We start from the raw sequence: 22,708 nt of genomic DNA, 5'->3' as shown, positions 1-22,708 counted from the left end.
AATTAAACAATAACATTAAGAATCAAAAAGATCAACGAAACAAGACAACACAAGCGTATGACGTTGTATTTAATCTAGTTGATTATTTTCCTAGGAATTACAGTTTCTGACGTAACAAACAATAAATCTCAATTGCTACTTCGATTAGATGAATTGAACAATTATGGATTCAACACCTAAACTAGTAGTAGATTATGTTAATTGATAAACTAATCGTGCACCTTAGCAATTAACCAACACAATCATGAAAAATAATTTAGAAAGATAATCAATTCTTGAATAATTAAAAAGATATATTAAAGAACAAAAATCAAACAATCTTTGTAGTTTATGGTTTCAGATTCCTTCAACCAAGAGAAAAGATTTTAGCTACTATATGCCATCCTCTGATCTGCCTTCCTTCAAATGAAATGAAAACTAAAAGGTCCTCTTTTCCTCCAAAAGAAAATATCTATCTATATATCTCCTTTCATTTAGATAAGCTCAAAATAAAAATAAAAATAATCCCTTCCTAAAAGGAAACATATATATATACACACACACACACACACACACATATTTATCCTTTCCAAATTTCCCTCCGTCTCTTCCTTGTATATTCCTTATCACAAAGCGTTCCCCTTTTCCAGCTAATAATCACCTTTTTTCTAAGAAACAAATCTTGACTTTTTTAAAATATCTCAACTGATTTGGAAATCAAAATTTAAATTTCAAAATTCGCTCTCGTCATTTCAAGTGCCCACACCTAGTTAGCATCACAGACTTTGTTGATTATTAACTCTACTCCAGTTTTATATTTCTTGTCCTAATTTACTCCGAAAATGCTCAAAACTTCCTAAGTGCAAAAAGATAAATAATATCATTAGCTTGAATAAAATTTTCACACAATATAAGGGTATTAGAAATCAAAATAATAACAATTAACAACGTTATCAGACAACAGCTTTTGATCTAATGAAAGGAGCATTGCTTGAAAATTTGGTGAAAAACAACGTCTAGACGACAAAATGTCTTCCAAATATAGACAATAAAGCGTTGTCTTTCATTGAAGAAAATCAACGGAAGATGAAACGATTCAGAGTTAACGATTTGGCAGAGAAGATCGGACAATGACCATATATTTTTAGAGCCATCAAAGATAAAACCCTATAAGTGAGAGAAAAATAAATTTTTTTAAAACTTAATCTAGAGAGAAATTGTTAATTTTAAACAAATAGAAGAAATTGAAATATAATTTTATTTATTTTAATATTACTGATAAAATAATGATTTTGATCTTAACCTTGATTAAAAAAAAATTGAATGTGTGGAAATAAATAAAACTTTGAATGAGTATTTGCGGTTTTAAAATTTTACAAATATGTTTTTAAAAAGCCTAAGGATTATTATATCACAACTTGACCCGTAAAATCAGGTTTGTTGCTTTCAAGGTTTTATATTTTTGATGGATTTTCTGCCTCCAGTTGTTGATATTGGGTTAAAATATTTAAATTAGAATGATACATACCCAATCTTTGTAGACATCTGATTTTGACAATAGTTTAATGCAAGTGCCATTTTTTGTCTTTATCAATGGGGACGAAGTCAAGTGGCATCTTAAGATTATTATATTACAAATTGACCCGTAAAGTCAGGCAAATTAACTCATTTTCACATATTTAGTTGATTCATAATGTTTATATAGAGAAAGTTGTTCTCTCTGCTCAGTTAAAAGCAATTCATTCATTCGTGTTCATTGTAATCTCTCATCATCATCTTCAGTTTTGTTCTGTCTCAATCATTAAGAAACCTCACTGAAACCAGTTCCCTTGTTTTCTTGTTTACCCACAAATCTTCTTTATTTCACCTAATTTCCTTACTTTATTTTCTTTACTAAAATCTTCTTCAGTTTTCGTTTGCTTTACTTCTGTTTTTCAAACTTGAAAAAAAGTTCAAAAAAAAAAAAATGGTTGATGTTGCCGGGAGTATCGGGAGTGTGTTGAGTCCTGTCCTTGAAGTAGGCAAGTGGTCGGCTGCTCCGATTTGGCGTCAATTCAAGTATTTGTACAACTACAATACCAATTTCAAAAATCTGGAAAAACAAGTCGATCAGTTGAAAAATATGAGAGACGAAGTTCAGCTTAAGGTTACTGCTGCTGAAAGAAATGTGGAAGTCATCAAACAGAATGTTAAGGACTGGCAAAAGGATGTGGAGAAGACAATTACAGAAGCAGAACAGTTGATTCAAGGGAAAGCAAACAACCCTCAATGTTTCAAGGGATTGTGGTCCAACTACAAACAAAGCAAGAAAGCTTTCAAATTAAAGCGGGAGGATATTGATCCACTCCTCCAGAAAGAAAAGGAGTTCGATCAAGTTTCCTTTCCTACTATTCCACAAGATATCTGGCTTAGATCTAATGAAGATTATTTGGCATTCGAATCAAGAACCTCTATGTTGAAGAATGTATGGGATGCATTAAATGATGAGAATGTGTACATGATTGGTGTTTACGGGATGGGTGGCATTGGGAAGACCACTCTTGTGCAGAAAGTTGGTGGCGAAGCGAAGGATAAACTATTTGAGGACACTGTTTTTGTCGAGGTATGTTTTAACTTTCTTACGATTATATTGAGTGATAATTATTTATATGATTGCTATAATTCGAGTGAAATTAATAATAAACAAATAAATGAAAATAAAATAGCTATTAGTTTAGAATAATTTTTCTCTGTTTGTTACTCTTAAATTGATCATATTATTGTTGTCTTATAGGTAACACAAAATTTCGATATAAAAAAAGTTCAAACAGAACTTGCAGACAAGTTAGGTGTAAAATTCAGTAATGAGACCGAAAGAGCAGATAAGTTATATGAGAGATTGAGGAGTAGTACGAAAATCGTTCTAATTTTAGACAATATTTGGGAAGATATTGATCTCAAGACTATCGGTATTCCTTCTAAAACGGATCGTGAAGGATGTAAACTACTGATCACAACAAGAAACTTAGATGTATTGGAGAAGATGGGTTCCACAAATAATTTCCAGATGGGCGTTTTAGAAGAAGAAGAAGCTTGGAACCTATTCTGGAAGATGGCTGGTAATCTTGTTATAGAATTTTCAATCGTATGTTTTCTTGGTTTGCCCAATTTTTATAACGTCCAGATTTATTAATTTTTATAGCCTTATAGAATTTTCACAATTTTAATTGTTTAACATATAAATTTTAAGTTTACCGGTATCTCCTATTGTTGACTTAGTAATTTGTGTTTTGTTTGTCATTTGACATTAATTATAAGGTGGAATTAGTATAATCTTATTTTAAACTTTTCTTATTTTCAAATATGCAGAGTATGCATGTAAATACACATGCAATTAGTATAATCCTAGCTCTATTTGCAGGTGATGTTATTCAAACACACGAATTGAATTCTCTACCGAATGATGTATGCAAGGAGTGTGCAGGGTTGCCCATCGTTATTTGTACCATAGCAAAAGCATTAAAAAATAAGAGTCTTCCATCTGATTGGAAAGTAGCACTGCAAGAATTAAGAGCTCCATCACCAACAAAGTTTATAGGATTCCTAGAAAAGGAATACATGAAGATGGCCTTAAGTTACAATTATTTAAGGGATGAAGAACTTAAGAAAACGTTTTTAATTTCTAGTCTAATGGACAATAATACTTCAATTTCAGACTTATTCAAACATGTTATGTGTTTGGATATACTTGAAGGAGCTAATTTAACAATGGAAGATGCACGAGATAGACTGGATAAATTGGTTCGTGACCTCAAAGATGCTAGTTTGTTACTTGACGGGTTTAGAAGTGAACAATTTACTATGCATGATGCTATTCGTGTTGTTGCTATAACAATAGCATACGTTGATCACCATGTATTTACATCGAAAAATGACATTGAACGAGAATGGAGGGATAAAGATAAACTCAAGAAATGCACAAAAATCTCCTTACATGGTAATAGTACTATTATTAGTCAACTTCAGCCTAAGGATTTTGATTGTCCAGCTCTTGAATATTTCTACATGTCAAGCTCTTATTTAAAAATCTCGGAGGACTTCTTCAAAGTGATGCCAAAGCTCAAAGTTTTAAATTTGGTTCAATTGCACCAATCGTCTTTGCCATCATCTATTCATCTTTTGAAAAACCTTCGAACACTATGTTTAGATGATAGCACAATTAACGATGTTGCTATTATTGGAAAGCTAAAGAAACTAAAAGTCCTTAGCTTGAAACATTCATTTATTAAAGAGTTGCCTGAAGAAATAGGTGAATTGACTGAACTTAGGCTATTAGATTTAAGCAATTGTAAACAATTGCAAGTCATTGTGCCAAATGTGATGTCAAAATTATTACAATTGGAAGAATTTCATATAAAGGTATGTCCTATTCAGTGGAAGGTTGATGTACTTAAGGAGTTAAAACTCTTATCTAATCTCTCGAGTGTAGAATTGGATGTTAGAGATAACAAGGTGTTACCTAAAAATTTATTTGCCAAAGAGCTTAAAAGGTACAAAATATCAATAGGAGATTTTTGGAAAATATTTCGAGAATATGGAGAACTTGAGCATTATGGGGAACATGAGCTTTTGAGGACGTTGGAAGTTCAATTTAATTCTGTCAAGTCACTAGAAGAATTACATGGATTCAAGAATATTGAACTCGTACAGTTAGCTGAATTTTCAGAAGATGAGAACTCTGTTGAGGTTTCAAAATTTGATTTGCAGTCCAATGAAATGATACCTTTGTTTAATGAAAAGGTTTGACTGACTATAACTTCTTGTATTTCTCTATTATATATTGTTGTTTTCTTTTATACTTCTTCACATTTATTCACATATAGTTGTAATATTGTTTTTTAACCACTTTTTGCAATTTTTTTTTTCTAGTGATTTAAATTTTCTATTCAATTTCATTACCAAGTCCTTCTCTTGAATGTCCATATAATGAAGCAATTTCTGTCAAACTGATTTTATTAAATTATTTTTTTAAGATTTTCTCATATAAATTCATACATATATTGAAATAACAATTAACTTTGGTTGCAGGTTATTTTTACCAATTTTAGGATGTTGGTTTTGTACAATATTAGTCTAAGAAAGATTTGGGATAGCCGAATTTCAACTTTCTCTCAAAATTTGAAACGATTGAAGGTCGATAGATGTGGAAAGATGACACATGTGTTTCCATTTTCAATAGCCAAAAGCCTCAAACAACTTCAATGCCTAGAGATAATAGATTGTGAGGTTTTAGAGAAGATTGTTGACGAAGGAGCTGAAGTTGTTGTTAATTCTATCTTTCCACAGGTAACTGAATTGGTGCTCAAAAGACTACCAAAACTTACAATTTTCTATCCAGGAACACATGTTTCAGAATTCCCAATGTTAAAAAGGTTGGTGATAGAATATTGTGAAAATTTGACTTCGAGATATTTGGGCTTGCAAGATGATAACAAGAAGGGTGCACTTCCAAAATCAGAGTCAAAATTCCTCTGCTTAGAAAATAAGGTATGAATCTCTTGTTTTAAATATGTGATTCTTAATGTCTATTTTTGTTTGAACCAAAATCTAGAAAATAAAACAAGAATGATCAATTGAATTTGGACAATTCTGTTACGGGACAATTCTGTTAAGCAAAAAATCAATGTAATTTTGAATTAAATTATCTAATATGTGTCACACATTTTAATTGCATTATGTGATTCATAGCATCTCTTTTATTTTTATTTTTACATTTTTTTTTTGTTGAAGTAATCTAAGTTGTGAAAACCAAAAATATAATTTTATTTTTTTATTAGAAATATATTTTATAGGTGCATAGTTTGTCTTATTATTGGAAAGCTTAATGAGTCGACTGATTTTTCATTACTGTTGATCTTATGTATGACTAAATTCAAAGAAAACAAGGAAAAAATTAAATTTTTCCAAAAAAAAGTTATTAATTAAACTTTTTTTTTTAATGAATATGTAGATCAACCACAATTTGGAGGAATTTGAATTACAGGATGGTGTGAGAGAAATTAGATGGCAGAGTCAATATAAAGTTCTTACTATCTCGTTGGACAAAGCAAATATTCCACTTGGACTCCTTCAAAGATTTCAAGGTGTGAAAAGGCTTGAACTATATGTGTGTGAATACAAAGAAATTAAGAGTGTATCTAATCTTCCAAATCTTGAAGATCTGTATGTAATGCATTGTATGAAATTGATGAGTCTACTGCCATCTTCAACTTCTTTCCAAAATCTTAAAGTCCTAGATGTCTGGCGTGTGAGTGGGTTAGTTGCCTTAACAACACCTTCAATGGCTAAAAGCTTAGTGCAGTTAAGAGAATTGAGAATATCAAATTGTGGAATGTTGGTTGAAATAGTAGAGAATGAGGGAGAAGCAACAACAAGTACTGAAATTGTTTTTGACAATTTGAAGTTGTTGTCACTTAAAGTGTTAGAAAGTCTCACATATTTTTGCTCTGGGAATTACTCTTTCAATTTCTCATCACTAGAAGAATTAATTATAAAAAAATGTTCCAATATGAAGACTTTCTCTCAAGGAATGCTAAGCACTCCAAAGTTGCACAAAGTCAATTATGAGGAATTGGAAATAGAAAATAAAGGGAATGATCTTAATAAAATCATACATGGATTGTGCAAAAAGAAAGATGAGGTACGCAATCAATTAATTTGTTTTCTGTAATTACTTATTTATGCAAGTTTAGTGAATTTAGAAAGAGAGACGAAGAATTAATGCAATTTTTAATTACTTTATATTGAAACAATTATCAACTTGTAATGCAGGAAATCTCCATTGATTTCAAGCACAAGACATTCAAAGATGATAATTCTATAGAAATTTGCTACAACCAACATCCAACTTCCTTTTATCAAAATTTGACACACTTGATCCTTTGGAATTGTGGAAATATAAAATATGCATTTTCACCTTCCATTGCCAAAACTCTCCACCAATTCCAACAATTAAAGATAAGGTACTGTATGGCTTTAGAAGAGATTGTCACAAAAGAAGAAGGAGCAAATGCTATGGTCAATTTTGTCTTTCCAAATGTAACTTTATTGAAGCTTGAAAATCTACCTAATCTGACTGTTTTCTACCCTGAAATACATACTTCAGAATGGCCAAAGTTGAAGGAATTGGTGGTGAGAAATTGTGTCAAGTATCTGAGCTTCAAAAGTATCACCAAGGAGAGTGAAATTGATAGTTTAGATCCAAAAGCTATCTTTTTGGATGATAAGGTATGAATATCTTCTTTAAAAAGAATTAATATTCTCTCTCTATATGTTTTAACACTTTATTCAAAACTTTATTTGTGGAATTCTTATCTTCTTTGATTTTCCTTTGGAACTGAAGTTTAGAAAAATTCATGGCTATTTGATTTGAAAATTTTTCTTTAGGATTGTATCAATCAGAGTCATTTAAGTCCTATTTTTGAAAATATATTATCCATTATAATTTTAGAAATCAACAATAAAATTTTATTTTTACCTGAAAAAAATTTGCAACTTGAATGCATACTAAACAGGATGATAAATTCAAAATTAGTTTAACTTGATTAAAGTTTTGTTTATTTAATGGTTATTTGATTTGAGCAATTTCTCTTTAGGATTCTATCAATTAAAGTCATTGAAGTCCTATTTTTTTAGATAGATTATTAATTATGATTTTAGAAATCAACAATAAAATTTTATTTTTACTTTGTAAAAAATGAGCAATTTTCATTCATACTTAAAAGGATGATAAATTCAAAAATTAGTGTAACTGGATTAAAGTTTTGTTTTAAAAATATCAAATACTAACTGAATTTTGTTTTGATGAATTTGTAGATCAACTCCCATTTGGAGGTATTTGAATTTCAGAATGGTTTAGCAGAAATTACTTGGCAAAATAAATCTAAAACTCTTGAAATCTCTTATGATAAGTCAGCATATATTCCAATTGGACCCCTTCAGAGATTTTACAAACTGAAAAAGCTTCAATTAAATGGTTGTAATTACAAAGAAATTAAGATGCTATCGGATCTTCCAAGTCTTGAAGTTCTAGATGTATCTTGGTGTGAAATGTTGTTGAGTCCATTGCTATCTACACCTTCTTTCTAGAATCTTAAAGTTCTTACAGTAGAAGGTTGTCATGGGTTGGTTAACTTAACAACACCTTCAATAACTAAAAGTTTGGTGCAATTGAGAGAATTGAGAATATCAAATTGTGAAATGATGATTGAAATATTAGAAAACGAGGGAGATGCAGCATGGAGTAGTGAACAAGTTGTTTTAAATAATCTGAACAAGTTGCCACTTGAACATTTAGATGGTCTCTTATATTTTTGCTCTGGGAATTACTCTTTCAATTTCCCATCTTTGGAAGAGTTAATTATAGAAGATTGCCCCAATATGAAGTATTTTTGCCAAGGAATGTTAAGCACACCAATGTTACACAAAGTCAATTATGAGAGAAAGGAGGTAGAAAATGAAGAGAATGACTTGAATTTAACCATACAACAAGCACACAAAGAAAAGGTATGCATTAAATTAATTAGCTTAAATAGATTTATGCAATTTTTTAATAATAATATATTTTGGGTGTTAATTATAATAAATTTGTTTTAAAAATGTTGACCTCGATTCTACATTAAAAAAAATATTAGTTTGTGCATCTACTGAGCATTATTATTTAACTAGTGGTCACCACACACTTTCACGCCTCTTTACTAAGATACAACTGGCTATCAATTCATTATATTTTTATTCTTCTTGGTTCTTGTTGAACATATTTAAATTTTTCATATGTTTTTAAGATAAAATTAATTTTAAATTGATTGACACATGATTTTTCTTTAGGTTGACTCCAATATAAAGACATTGAAATTAAATGGAAGGGATATCATGGTGATTTGGCAAGGAGAGTTTCAAGAGAACTTTTGCATAATAGAAACTCTTGGATTGATTACAGATGAACATACATATATTCCGATTCAAATCCTTCAGAAATTTGTCAGTCTTGAAAACCTCATATTGACAGTGAGTTCATACGAAGAACTATTCTAGTTTGGAGAAGGTGAAGAGGACATTGGAGTATTCACAAACTTAAAACAATTAGAATTGTGGGGGCTTTTTAATTTAAAGTGCATTTCAAAGCAAGACTCCCGACTGAACTCAGTTCTTCAAAATCTTCATTCTTTAAATATATACTATTGTCACAATTTGAATACTTTGTTGATGCCTTCACTATCTTTTGAAAATCTAAGGACTTTAAGGGTACATCATTGTAATGGAATGCAAAACTTAATGACATCTTCAATAGCCAAAAGTCTAATGTGTCTTGAAAGTTTGTCAATAGAAGAATGTGAAATGATGATAGAAGTATTAGCAAATGAGGGAGATATATTGAACGGTGAAATTGTTTTTGGAAAATTGAAGAAATTGTCTTTGCTTGGTTTAAAAAGTCTCACGCACTTCTACTATGGGAATTACACCTTAAAATTCCCATTCTTGAGAGCATTGTTTGTGAGTAGATGCTCCAAGATGAAAACTTTCTCTAAAGGAGGCTTAAGCATGCCAAGATTAGTAGAGGTGAACAGGAAAAACTGTTCAAGTGATTTAAATTCAGTTACACAACAATTACAAAATGGTAAGTAATCATTTATTTAACAATATATTTTTTATTAGAGTTCTCTATTCTCCTTAATTGAATTAACTCTAATCAATCATGTATGGCCTTTAGTATTGAAACAAAATCCTCAAAGTGAGAAGTTACAATACTAGGATTTATGTGTTTTTCAACTAGTAAGGTGTTTAATGACGAAATTCTTCATCTTGTGATTTCATTCTCTACAGTTTTGGTTTTCACTATTAATGTCTTGTTCTTTATGATAATAGATTGTGCAAAGTTGTGGGAAAGATTCCCCGAATATTAGACTACAAAGTCAAAGGTAAGTGTGTGGTATTAGATGAGTTTACATTGTCCACAGTTTTTGTTTTTACCATTAATGTATTGTTCTATATGATTACAGATTGTGCAAGGTTATGGGAAAGATTCCCATGGTAGCAAACTGCAAAGTCACATGGTAAGTGTATGGTATTAGATGAGTTTACATTGTCTTTTTAAACATAATTCATAAGAAGTCAATTGACTAAATAGATTTTAGGTATTATATTTTAAGATATTGGATGGTTAAATATAATATTGATTAATAATTCAACAGACCAAAATGACATTAGCCAATTATATAAATTTTGGCAGAGTTAGGCGTCTAATGGAAAGGGTGTTTAAAAATATCTAATAATTGAATCAAACTGATTTTTGAATAAAAAATCAATCCGAAAATAAGTTATTTGAAAAACTAGTTTAGGTACCAATTAAAAAAAATAGAAAATCCGGTTCATCAACTTTTTATAGAAGGTTAACTGAATGAAACCGGTTTTAAAAGAATTGAATTAAAAATTAATAAAATATTGAACCTAATTAAAAAAACTTGGAAAAAATAATAAAAATAAGATATTTCTTTCAAATTTAGTTCAAAACCGATTAATTGAAAATTCGGTTTGGTTAATCAATAATTTCAGTTTAATTTCAATTTATGATTTTCTCCAAACTGACAATTTGGTTTGGTTAACCGATTTTGAATACCCCTATCTAATGGCAATGACTCATGTCAAGTTTGCTCTAGTATCTAGCTTAGTAGCTTCATTTTACCATCAATTTCAAACCGTCATAACAACCACATGACAAGAGTGTGATTTGAGCGAAGCTGACTTGAGCTTGTATATCAACTCAGCTCAATCGAGCCCAAAATGTGCAGTCATGGCTTGAGCCATAGTGTTAAGAATTTGTCACGTTTAAGCCTTTTTCCTTTTTAAAGCCTTGGTCTCATCTGGTTGTTCTTCATAATGGCAATGCATTGTAGGCAGTGATCTTAGACATTCAATTGCAATGTACACGTGTTCAAATTTTTTTACTGGGTTTGGGTCTGGTCTTTTTTGTTGCTTTCAGTTGTAGTAGTGGTTAAATCCGTTAACCCTTTATAAATCATTAAATTTTAAAGATTCATTAACAACTGTAATTGACTACTGTACGAATTAGCAAAGCAGAGTTTTGCAACCCAAAAGGATTCTTGTGACATGGGATGTTCATATATAAGCAATATCTCTCGTGTTTTGTCAATGCAAAATTCATCTAGGATGTTCCACATTGGTGTCACTTTATGTGGATATTTGAAGATGTTGATTTTGATAATTTCTCTGTTCTTACTATTATATGATTATATCTATTCGTTATCTCCGCACCTTCTTCACTGATGCAAGAAATACGGTTTTTGTAGCAATCTTTTCTTTGACTTGGATATATCTTTCCACAGGTTGCTGTCAAGAAGCAAACACTGAAATGTATTGCAGATTACTTTGTTGATTTAACTTGTAAACCCGCCGGACTCAGTCACAACTATGGAGCCATATTTATCGTGTAAATTATCTTGCTAATTCTCAAGTATATTCACTTCCATGTTTGATTCTGAAGTTTCTAGTCTCAAATCCATGTTTCCTGCCTGTTTCCATCTTCTGGTGTGTTTTCAGCCTTTTCTCTATAATTCCCTGGAGGTCTCAGGCTCTCTGTGGTTCTCCTCTGCATCGGCCTAGCTTCTTCCCGTGAGTTCTTGGGTCCTGTGGAGGGGCCGTTCTGCTGCTGGTCTATTTTGGCTTGGATTGGCTCTCTGCACCTGATTTGGTGCTGAAATCCTCTCCCGTTCTCTTGCCTTTCTCCTTCTGTGGAGTTGCTGATTCCTGCATCCCTCTCCCCTGTTGGTTCTCTCCTGCATTGGGGTTCATTGGGCTTATTGGCCTTTTGCTGCCTTGCTGCTGCCGAATTTGAGTTCTCGGCTGACGGTTCTGTTGGCTTCTTCCTTCGTTTGATGGTTGCTGCTTTCTTAATCCTTTCTCTCCCAGCGTCTTTTCTTGTGTCTCCTGGAGCGTTCCGGTAGTGTTTTTGCGTAGGTGGTTCTTGGTTGTGGTTCCAGTAAGTTGCTTCCTAGTGAAATGGCTGCACATTGGTCCATTTCTGTGTTTGCTCCTGGTTCCTGGGATGGTGCATGCTGCATCAGGTGTGTGCCGGTTGACGCTTCATACTGTTGGCTGGGTTTTTCTTGCTGTCTTTGGCGTCCTGCCATGGCTGGATGTGCTGGATTTATGGTTATTTTAATTTTAGTTGGTCGTCTCTAGTACGTTTTCTGTTCTCAAGTGGTTCGTTGTTGGTTTGCAATTGAGTGAGAGTTCTAGCCATTGGGCTCGTGGTGTCTTGTACTTCAGTGTTCTTTGGCTGTCCTATGGGATGAGCTTAGGTTGTTTTTGTGCCCCATTTTTGGGTTTTTAATGTGTATATTTACTTACCAAAAAAAAATTGAGTTGGAAGTGTTTCTGCTTATTCTCATATTGGAGTCCTGTGATCTAGGTTGTAAATTCTTGATTACAAACCATAAATGTTTATAGTAAACAGGTTATTTTGTGTGCATTGCATGCACTTTGTAGTCATAACTCTTATACAAATAGTTATCACTTGAAAAAGTTAATTTTGTACTACACTTGAAATTCACTATACTTCATATTTTTAATCACCACAATCGGAATAATCACCGATTGTAATTGTTGTGATGTCGTCTCTATAAATCAAAATTCCAACTTCATGAAATCAATTACACAGATAATATAAAGATCAAAGAGTTGGGGTTAGGGATTTTACTAGAACTATTATCAAGTTCAGACTTTTCCATCAAGTTTAAGAAATTTGGAGATTTTATCCACGAATCCATCTAGTCTAAAATTGAAGTATGGTAATTTGGAGATTTTTATGATGATTTCATAATTTAAAAAAAGTTCTTGATGAATTTTAAGCCATATCTATTACAATTTTGGTAAGTTAATAAAATCTTAATTTGGTTAATGTTTTTACTGTGGCCTTTGCACATAGGGTATTTTAATTGATTTATATCGAAAATTTCTAAGCGTGCAAACTTGGCAAGTTAAACACTCCTAAAACTCAAACTAAAAAATATTTAATTCTCGAATTCAAGCTTGAGTTCATTTAAACCAAGCTCATTTCGAGCTAAATTCGTTTTCAAGTTTGAACAAGTTCGACTCGAATCAAACCTAATAATATGACACAAATCTAACATATTTTATTTGGATTTTAAATTTATGAACTAACTCAATAATGTTCTCAAATAAGTACCATTAAATTTCGGTATTTACAGTATGAAACTTGCTATTTTCCAAGCTTGAAAACCTTAAAACTAGCAGCCATTTAACAGAAAGAAAAGTTTCAATGCAAAAGTGAAAGCACTATCCAAATGGGGGCAAAAATAGGAAACACTTTGATTTTTCTATCAAAGTTTGCATGCAGGAGACTTAAATATAAGGATTTTAGGTTTCACAAGCTCTGGGAACCATACAGCTTTCAAAGAAGTAGAGCAAATACAGTGGCAAACTGCTAAACTGATGCTGCAGAGGGATGAATTTACAAATCCATTTATTCTGAGAATACCCGAAAATAATAAGAACAAAGAGTTGTTGATTTGACACATGCTTAAGAATTCTATCCAGAAGAACTTTACATCATTGTGCAGCCTTTGCGTGACTCATCTTGATATTTTCATGGTATGATGTGATCATAGGAGAATGAGAAGCTTCCACCAGAACATTTTCTATGTTTATCTAAGTTACATTTGGATTTTTTTTCATAAATTTCTGTAAATTTTGTCATCTGCTTCTCCACAAACTAACCGAACTCTTACCTCTCCAATGCCACTTTTAAATCAGGCCTTGCATTTAGAGCTCTCATGGCACCAAGAATTATACGAGAGGTAGGAAATCTTTCTGCAGAAATATGTTTCATCGAAATTTGGAAACAGATGATCCTTGCAATTGTCGATAGAATCCAGAAGATGCAACAGATGATCACTTTCTTGTACCTCAGAGCCTTGCATTGTATACTTTTTGACACATCTAGCAAATTTTCACTTGAAAGTTCGTCTCTAATCAAAAATCTAGACGGTAGCCATCATGCGTAAGAACTTTTATCACTAGTAAATCTACAGAATGAGTCTTGGCACGAAGAGACTTTTTAGTAACCTTATTGCAACAAATCATCTATCTATATACACTTAATGCCCTTGAAATTATCAAGTGGTCCCTTTCCCTTACCATGGATAGCTGGGTAATTACCTTGAAACTCTATGAACCAGATATAGCGCCTAATTCAGGGCTGCACTCTGCAACAGCGATGATAATCGGCTGCCATCCTGCTTGATTATGAATAATCCATTTCTTTATGGTAATTACCATGTTCAAGATCTGAAGTATGTCACCTAATGTAAGCTCTGTCAAGCACATATTCTTCAAAATAGTGCCGGCTTCATACCTACAAACAAAAATGCAAAAGCACACAAGACAGAATGAAAAAACAGTGTAATTATAAATCCTAGAGGCTAATTAAGGCTAAACTAAACAAAGGAAATTTACCTGCATTGAGAAGCCATTATTGCAGATTGCCCTCCAGGAGACACCAGAAACTTTTTAATTTTTTCCCATGTCATTTCTGAGATTTGCATAGGATTACCAGCAATAGGGTTCACACATTTCCAGAGTTTCTCATTCCTACCAACATACAAGTTCATAGCTCCAATTTTTTGCTTCACTACCATCTGCTGATCAACAGCAATTTCCAAGGCCTTTTTAATGTCAATATTCTGATGCTTTGGATCCCCATATCGAATGCAATCAATTATATTACCTTCAGTCGGCATTATCTTTTCAGTTTTCAAGTAGTTCAATGTTAGTAACACAACTCCTATGAGGCTTTGGACATAATCAGATGGTTTTGGACACCCCCACGTCCCCCATGTGACACTACTAGGAATGTTAATCGAGTTCACTGGTGAAGAAAGCGACAGCTTCTTATGCTCTATATGTCCATTTTGTGACTGACTCAATAATGCAGGCTTCGGATTCATGCTAGTAGGATCAAATTGGGTGACTCCACTACCTTTTTGGACAGAACTAGGAGGCTGATTAGTGAGATTGTTTAGCGCTAAAGGCAGTGGTGGATATTGATTTCTATAACCATTCTGAACAACATTGAAAGGAGTAAATCCATCCAAGCAAGGCCCCATCAAGGAACTCTTGGGATTATAATTGGTACCAGGGTGGTGATAATTTACTGGTTTCTGATCTTCCAAAATGTTGACTAGTGCACTATTACTAAATTTCTCATTAGAATTTCCTAATTGGGGAACTTGTACATCAACAAAAGGCATATCATTAGGGACAGAAATTTTGTTACCAAGTTTAGTCATTAATGGAGGGCCTCCAGCCACAAGACTTGTCCAGAGCCATATGCTCTTGACAGCGGCAAGGAGAGGAGCTGAGAGCAAGCAGAATGTTGTATCTTCTCATCCTCAATTGATGGAGAGCATTGGAGAAATCTCTATCTCCAGAAATTAACATTATATTTGCAGGTGCAGGATTGTCCACTACCCAGAACAACATGTCCACTAGAATTTTCTTGTCACTTGCATCTTTAACCCCTGCTCATTCAACAAAACAACCCATAAATATTCATTGAATTTCCTGAAAATCTTCAACCCTGAAAAACAAAATTCCTCAAAACATAATGCAAATTCTAGGAAAACTAAGTCGGTAAGATCAAATTTCGAAATGTTAATCCAAATTCATCCTGATCAAAACAGAAAATTTAGTGAAATTAATAAATTTTTTTGTGAGTCCAGAGTTATAAGAATCTTAATCTCCCCTGCACTCCATCTAATTAGCATTATCTATAAGTTAAGAATCGTAACAGTAAAAGCAAGAAGAGTAAAGTTGAAAGATGGTAATTATATATGATGATGAAAGAGGTACCAGGAGGGACTTGGTTGAGGGAGATGCCGGTGCTGGAGAGGGCATGTTGCACAGATTGAGGGATCCGATTGGTGTCACCATAGGCAGAAATGGACAAAGGTCCACAGTAATTCAACTTAGCAATGGCAGAGCTGATATTCTGAGCAATTGCATGAGGCTCACACCCTTTTGGCACCTGACAATTCTCTATATCCCACCACACTGAAGTCTTAGCCTTCACATATTGCTTCTCTGCAACTCCTCCTCCAACTCCCATGGCTGAAATCTCCACCTCCTTCTTCGTTCAACAGCTGTTCTCTATATAGATGTAAAACTTAAAGCTGAAGAAGATGAGTTCAAGAAGCAAAGAGCAAAGAATGGACCAATAATGTCTAGCCTTTTCTAAAAATCTATTTATATAGGTGCATTGTAAGTATATGCTTCGGGGCTTTACCTGTGGTCTGGGGGATGACTAGGTCAAGTCTACTTGATTCATTTTCTTTAATTTCCATGCATACGAGATTTTTTATTCTTTGCATTTTAGTCCCTGTGGGTCCAGATTTTATTCTTAAATACTAAGAATGTTTTTGGATTGAGTAATTTTTTATTATCTAAAATGAAATTTGAGCCTATGAAATTGTCTTGAAGATTATTAGGTGTTAGACTTTTTGGCCCTTCATCTCCTTTGAATTGAGGCCCAACCTGACTTGCGTCATTAGAACATTATTTGTTCAATTAATTAACGTATATAAATAATTATAGTATTTGGTTTGTAATAATAAAACAATAAAAAAATATTACTTTTTTGAAATACTCTAAAATGTGTTAGCAGAAAACTACGACAATTCAAAGGTGGGAGATTTGAGAGAAATGAAATAGGATAAATTGTAGTAAATCAAAATGTGTGGATTGAATTGAAGAGTCTAACACTTATTGTTAAGGTATGTTGGCCCACCTTGGATCAACATCGAGAGAGCAATGTCATGGGATTAGGTGGAGGGCAATATCAAAGTGATGATGGTGATCCAATGGAAAACAAAAGGGTGGTGACAATAAAAAAGGGACAGTCTCATGAAGCCAACCACAGATTTCTAGTCATGTAAGTGAGGGCAATGCAACCAAGGAATCGAGATCTTGGTAAATGACATTGTGAAAGAGGAAAGATTACAAAGGTTAAGGGTTACTTATTATTTTAAAAGCAATTTATCTGTATTTATTTTTTCTACACAATTTATATATATAGATAAGATGTTATTTTATAATTATATATTGTTTTGTTTTTAATTCAAAATCACACGATGACATATCATCTATATACTATAATAGATACACATAATTTTATTGTTATTTTAATTAAATAATAAGGTGTTTTTATCCTAAAATAATAATAGATAAGGGAAAATTATAATTAATTATTAGATTATTTCAATTACCTTTAAATTATCTAAATAATATTTTTTATTACTTAACAAACTAAATAAGATAATAGTAATAATAATATTATTATTACACATTGAAGGTGAATGGGAGAAAATTTTGCAAAGATTGATGGAACAAGTGGGCTCTTTAGGTAGTGGACCGACGACTATTATTTAGTATGTTCTTTTGATTTCACATGCAAAAATAATAGGAATATTTTTCTATGAATTTTAGGGGCCAATGATGGAGCTCGTGCACGTCAGACAACCTGATGTGACGGTTCCTTATTGGTTCAATAATTTTAGAACGATAGAAACCTTTCTTCACGTTTTATCTCAAAGCCAATAGCAAGAAATTTTCTATTACAACCACTAGCTTTTTGTTTTTAGGTCATTTTCAAATGTGGAATTTCCCTAATGGACTGATTCAACTTAATGATGTTACATCTTCTGATTCTTTCTTCATGAATAGATTCAAACCAATTCGATTCGAATGAGGTATGACATGACTAAGCCAAATTCAAATTTGAGTTTCAGTTGAATGGTTTAATTTAATTTTGATTTGAATCTTATAAGTTATAACACCTACACAAATATATCAAGAGCATTCAAAGTTATTTAATTAATTTTGATTTGAATCTTATAACCAGCCCACTTGATCATAGCACAACAAAATGGAAATATATGTTAGTTCAAAATCCACTAAATTCTAAATTCCAAAAGGAGACAGTCAACCGTTAGTCAACTATATTTTTTTATTTTTTTGTCAACGGAGAATAGAATGGGTGGAAATTTTTAAATAATTATGTGCATGTTTCCTATTCATCATCACATGATCCTATAGGCTTTTATTTATATTATATTTGAACTTAATTACTATTTTTCATCCCAACTCTGGTAAAAGGATGATTTTAAATTATTTAAATTTGAAAAGCTTATTATCTCATCTCTTTATTAAATTTGTTAATACAATTAGCTAATTTTTTTCTTTTTATAAAGTATATAAAAAGATAAATTTTTTTGTCTGTACTGAAGTTAAACAAGAATTTTACTTTAAAAAGGTTATAAATTTTTTTATCCATCCTTGATTAATTTTTATAAAAACTAAAAATTATATAAAGAACATTAGAGGATTTGGCGCTTCTTGCTCTGATTTATTATTGGCAAGTTTTGTTTTAGTTGGATCTTATTATTTTCACAAACTCTAAAATCCCTTGTTGCCCACATAAGCCCCAAACACGTCCAGCTTTGTTGGCTCTCCTCAGATGTTTTCCAACAACCAAGAATTTAGTCTGAAAAAAAAAATATATATAAAATAATTAAAATGAAAATATTTTGTTTGTACTATAAGAGATATAAATAATATTATGTATATTATATTATATTATTCCTAATGTTATCGTGTTGAAAAAAAAAGAAAGTGTGTATTTCACACATGCTAACACGGTATGCACTTATCAGTTGGTTGGTTCTATGCACAAAAAGTCTCTTTCTCATGGTTGAGCAAGTTCTTGGATATAAAAATGGTTGGACATTCTTCAGCCAGTTTTCTCCTTAGAATCATGTTCCAGGGATCGTGGTCAAGGTTTGATCAAAGATGAAAACTTGTACGATATAGTATGTAACCAATAAGATGGTATGTTTGGATTTAAGAGATTCGGAAGAAGTAAAAAGAAATTTATGTTTACGTTGAATAAAAGGGTGGATTTGAACCAAGTTGTCTTGGCTTCGAGTTCATTTTAGGCTAGAATAAGTTAAACTTAAATTGAAGTTTTAGTTTAACTCAAGTTCAAGGATTCGTTAGTATTGTCGCATTGAAAATTTTGTTTTTCAACGATTCTGTTTCTTTGACAACTTTTTTATTCTTTGGCAAATCTTTTTCTTGCTTATGTTACTATTTACCATTTGAGATGGTTCAAATAAGTTTGAGTTGAATTCGAATTCACCCTTGTCGAGTTTGGTTTGAATGTACTCGTACTTGAATGTATGATTGATGTTAATATTAGCATGTTTGAATTTAAGAGATTTAGAAAAGGAAAAGAAAAAAGAAATATGTTTTAATGTAGAGGTGGATATAAACTGAATTGTTTCATATTGAAAATTTTCTTTTTTGGTGATTTTTTTGGTGACTTTTATTTTTCTAAAAACAACTCTAATGTTATCGTTTATGATTTGAGCTAATCTGAATGAGTTTAAATTAAATTTAAATTGAGTCTTATTTAGAGATGGTACAAATCCAACCGTAGTTTTTTTTTTTTTTGGCTAAGTAAAAACAAACCGAATTCAACCATAGTTGATTGTGAGATTGATGGACCAAAATATTATATTATGTTTTTATTTTATGCAATGAGATTATTAGTTAGGAAAAATCCAACTAAGAAGGGTTTAGTCCAATAATGAATAATATTTTCATAATAATAATAATAATTAGAGATTCACACCCATAATATGTATAAAAAAAATATCATATTAGAAAATTAAATTTCTAGTTTTCTTCATACTAATAACTTATAACTATCTTAATCATGATAGCCGTATTGTGTATGAAAAATTTAATTTTTAATATCATGTATCTAGTATTGTATGGCATAATACACTTTTTTAAAAAATAAAATAATAAAAATCCTAATTGATAAGTTATCATTTTAGAAAATATCATAAACACTTTCAAAAATTTAAAATTTTTCATATATATTCATATTACATCATCAATTTCTTTAAAAAGATGTATTGATTTGTATCGGTAATATATATTATATTGTATAATACATATCGTATCGTATACTATGTTTACTATTAAGTTGATACACTTTATGATACATATTGTTTTCCACCTGTATTATATCATATTATAAAATACATATTGTATATCGTAGGATTCTTGATAACTATGATCTTAATAATTCACATGATTGTGCAATGAAAATTCATTAATTTGTTATACTATAAGTTAGATATTTAATGATTTTTTTAATTTTATAAGAAATACATTTTAGCTCAAAAATAGATTTCTAAATATATCCAAACATGGGTTCATAAAAACATTATGTTTTATTAACAATATATAATTAAAAAAAGTAGACTAAAAACATATAATATAACAAGTCTATTGAGAAATTTATTATTTTAATTTGACATCTTTCAAGTTTAATATGTTCTTTAATGGTTTCTTGATAATACTAAAATAAAAATACATTATCTGTATATCTAAATTATATACAAAAAAATATATACTCATAATATTAGTCATTTTGAGATGGTGGATAATGAACTTCATCATCTTTCAAAGATGATAAAACTAAATATTATTATAAACTCATTTTTGTAACATTTAATTTAGATAATAGAAATTGTAAATGGTGGATATGACCCGGCCCACAAATAACCGTAAGGCATAAAGGCTTGAAATCCCACCTAAGGTATAGTGAAATTTTAAATACATATCCATTGATTTTCAAACCAAAACACCCTCCCATCACTCAATTTCAGTTAGAATTTTATTCTTATAGTTTAGGGTAAAACCATCATTTTATTAATAATATTTAAAAAGTTATAATTTCATTCTTTTTCCTCTCCAGATTTTGAAAACTAATAATTTCATATCATTTTCAAAATTTTTCCAATTTTGAAAATAGTGATATATGTCTCTTCGTCTCTGTTGATAAAAATATATCTTTGTCGATGGAGAAGAATAAAATTATAATTTTTTTAATATTACTGATAAAATAACTTTTTACCCTTAACTATAATAAAAAATTCTAATAGAAGTTTGATGATAAATAAGTGTTTATATTTTTAAAAGTTAGCAAGTGTATGTTTGAGATTTTACTATACTTGGGTGGGAAGAAGTCTTTGGGCCTAACTATAAATAAGATTTTAAAGCCCAAATGGGCGAATTTGTGATGGAGGCGACTGGGCATAAAGCCAACTACTAGCCAAATTTTTGATTTGCCGGGCCACAAGTCAAACTCAAGCGCTAGGTTTGGACTTTGTCACTTATAAGCTACAGCTTTGGAATCAGGTTCGGATTCTCCACTAATCGGTAAAATTCAATTGCCTCCCTTCAGGCTTTCTAATTATCATTATCCCCCATCATTTGGGAAATATACACACTATAAATCACTTGTAAAATTAGGGTGTGCATAATTTGGTTTAAATTGTAAAACCAAACTAAATCACTTAAAAATTATGATTTGATTTAATTTGGTTTGTAAAATTATTTTGGTTTGGATTGATAAATTTTTAAAAAACCATTTTCAGTTTAGATTATAATTTGAATAATTTTCAAACTGAATCACACTATAAATCATATTTTCTTTAAAATATATATAACTATATTTGACATAATTTTTTAATAAGTGATAAGATATACAACTTATTTTTTCATTTTTTATATTTATATTGTATATATAATTCATATTTATTTTACATATTTATATTATGTTCTAAAAAATTATAAATTTATTAAATAATAATATTTAGAAGGGAATGATTTTAATAAATTCAAAGCATAATTTAAATCAGACTAAATCATATTTTTTCAGTTTGGTTTTATTTGGTTTGATTTAAAAATTTTCTAAATTTTTTTTTAGTTTAGTTTAAAAATTTTTTTAAATCATATCAAACCAGACTATGTACACCCTTATATAAAAAGATGATGTATCATAAAAATTAAAATATTATATGTAAATTAGTCATTTTTAATACATATGTAATTTTGAAAATTTTTTGAAGCTACTAAACTTACTTTTGTGTGCTGTAAAAAAGAATGAGCACAATAGCTAAAATATTTACTGGAAGTATGTAGCGTAAACTCACCCTTTAACGTTAGACTTACCTAAAATTATTGCATGCTAATAATAATGGAAATTTCAAAAAGACCTCAGGCCGAAAGCCCAACAGCCCAAATCGGCGTACAAGCCTCAATATTTTATGCATTTATAGAAAACTTTTTCAAAACAAAAGTTCAAAAGAAAAAAAAAAAAATCTCCCTCGGTACATGTGAGGGGCTACAAAGACATAACTAAAGGCTATGGGTTACTGGCTTCGACTTTAAGATTTTTTGGCAAGTCATTGGCATAGCAGCTGGATTGTCTTTATTAATATTAATAATGTAGATCTACATATTTGCCGTTGATATTTCTGATTGTCTCAAGTGTTATATCAAATATTAGCTCTTGATGTTAGATCTATACTATTTCTTTAGATCTGATATTCATTTCACTCAATCTACAACATATCTGTTATTTGCTATTATTTGTTCAGATATTTCATCAAATCTCAGAAATTCCTTGCAAGTTCACACAGTTGAGGCATGTTGTTACAATGCCAATGTATGACATTCTCTGTTGTGTTTGCTCTCTGAGAATTGCTATCTTGTGAAATTGCATTGAATCTGTATTATG

General features: G+C 30.9%; 3 protein-coding genes and 1 pseudogene across 3 annotated transcripts; 3 read left to right on the top strand and 1 right to left on the bottom strand.

Annotated features, from left to right (window-relative positions):
• The first annotated feature begins 1,711 nt into the window (after nt 1-1,711).
• On the top strand, nt 1,712-3,246 carry LOC123209041 (probable disease resistance protein At1g61310). The gene is made up of 2 exons (XM_044626758.1): nt 1,712-2,581; nt 2,753-3,246. Exons 1-2 carry the CDS (start codon nt 1,946-1,948, stop codon nt 3,149-3,151), a joined length of 1,035 nt encoding a protein of 344 aa, XP_044482693.1. The 5' UTR covers nt 1,712-1,945; the 3' UTR covers nt 3,152-3,246.
• A 75-nt stretch (nt 3,247-3,321) lies between these two features.
• Nucleotides 3,322-8,106, top strand: LOC123208492 (probable disease resistance protein At4g27220). The gene is made up of 5 exons (XM_044626029.1): nt 3,322-4,758; nt 5,047-5,505; nt 5,969-6,658; nt 6,790-7,245; nt 7,834-8,106. Exons 1-5 carry the CDS (start codon nt 3,322-3,324, stop codon nt 8,104-8,106), a joined length of 3,315 nt encoding a protein of 1,104 aa, XP_044481964.1.
• A 48-nt stretch (nt 8,107-8,154) lies between these two features.
• LOC123209043 lies at nt 8,155-9,601 on the top strand. Its single transcript, XM_044626759.1, has 2 exons — nt 8,155-8,523; nt 8,845-9,601. Exons 1-2 carry the CDS (start codon nt 8,218-8,220, stop codon nt 9,049-9,051), a joined length of 513 nt encoding a protein of 170 aa, XP_044482694.1. The 5' UTR covers nt 8,155-8,217; the 3' UTR covers nt 9,052-9,601.
• Nucleotides 9,602-13,384: 3,783 nt separating this feature from the next.
• Nucleotides 13,385-16,267, bottom strand: LOC123207859 (annotated as a pseudogene).
• Between the last annotated feature and the right edge of the window lie 6,441 nt (nt 16,268-22,708).

Source organism: Mangifera indica, chromosome 2 (genome assembly GCF_011075055.1).
Source record: "Mangifera indica cultivar Alphonso chromosome 2, CATAS_Mindica_2.1, whole genome shotgun sequence".
NCBI classification, from domain to species: Eukaryota; Viridiplantae; Streptophyta; class Magnoliopsida; order Sapindales; family Anacardiaceae; genus Mangifera; species Mangifera indica.
Note: the sequence above shows the minus strand (reverse complement) of the source record. Positions and strands in the feature narration are given on the sequence as shown.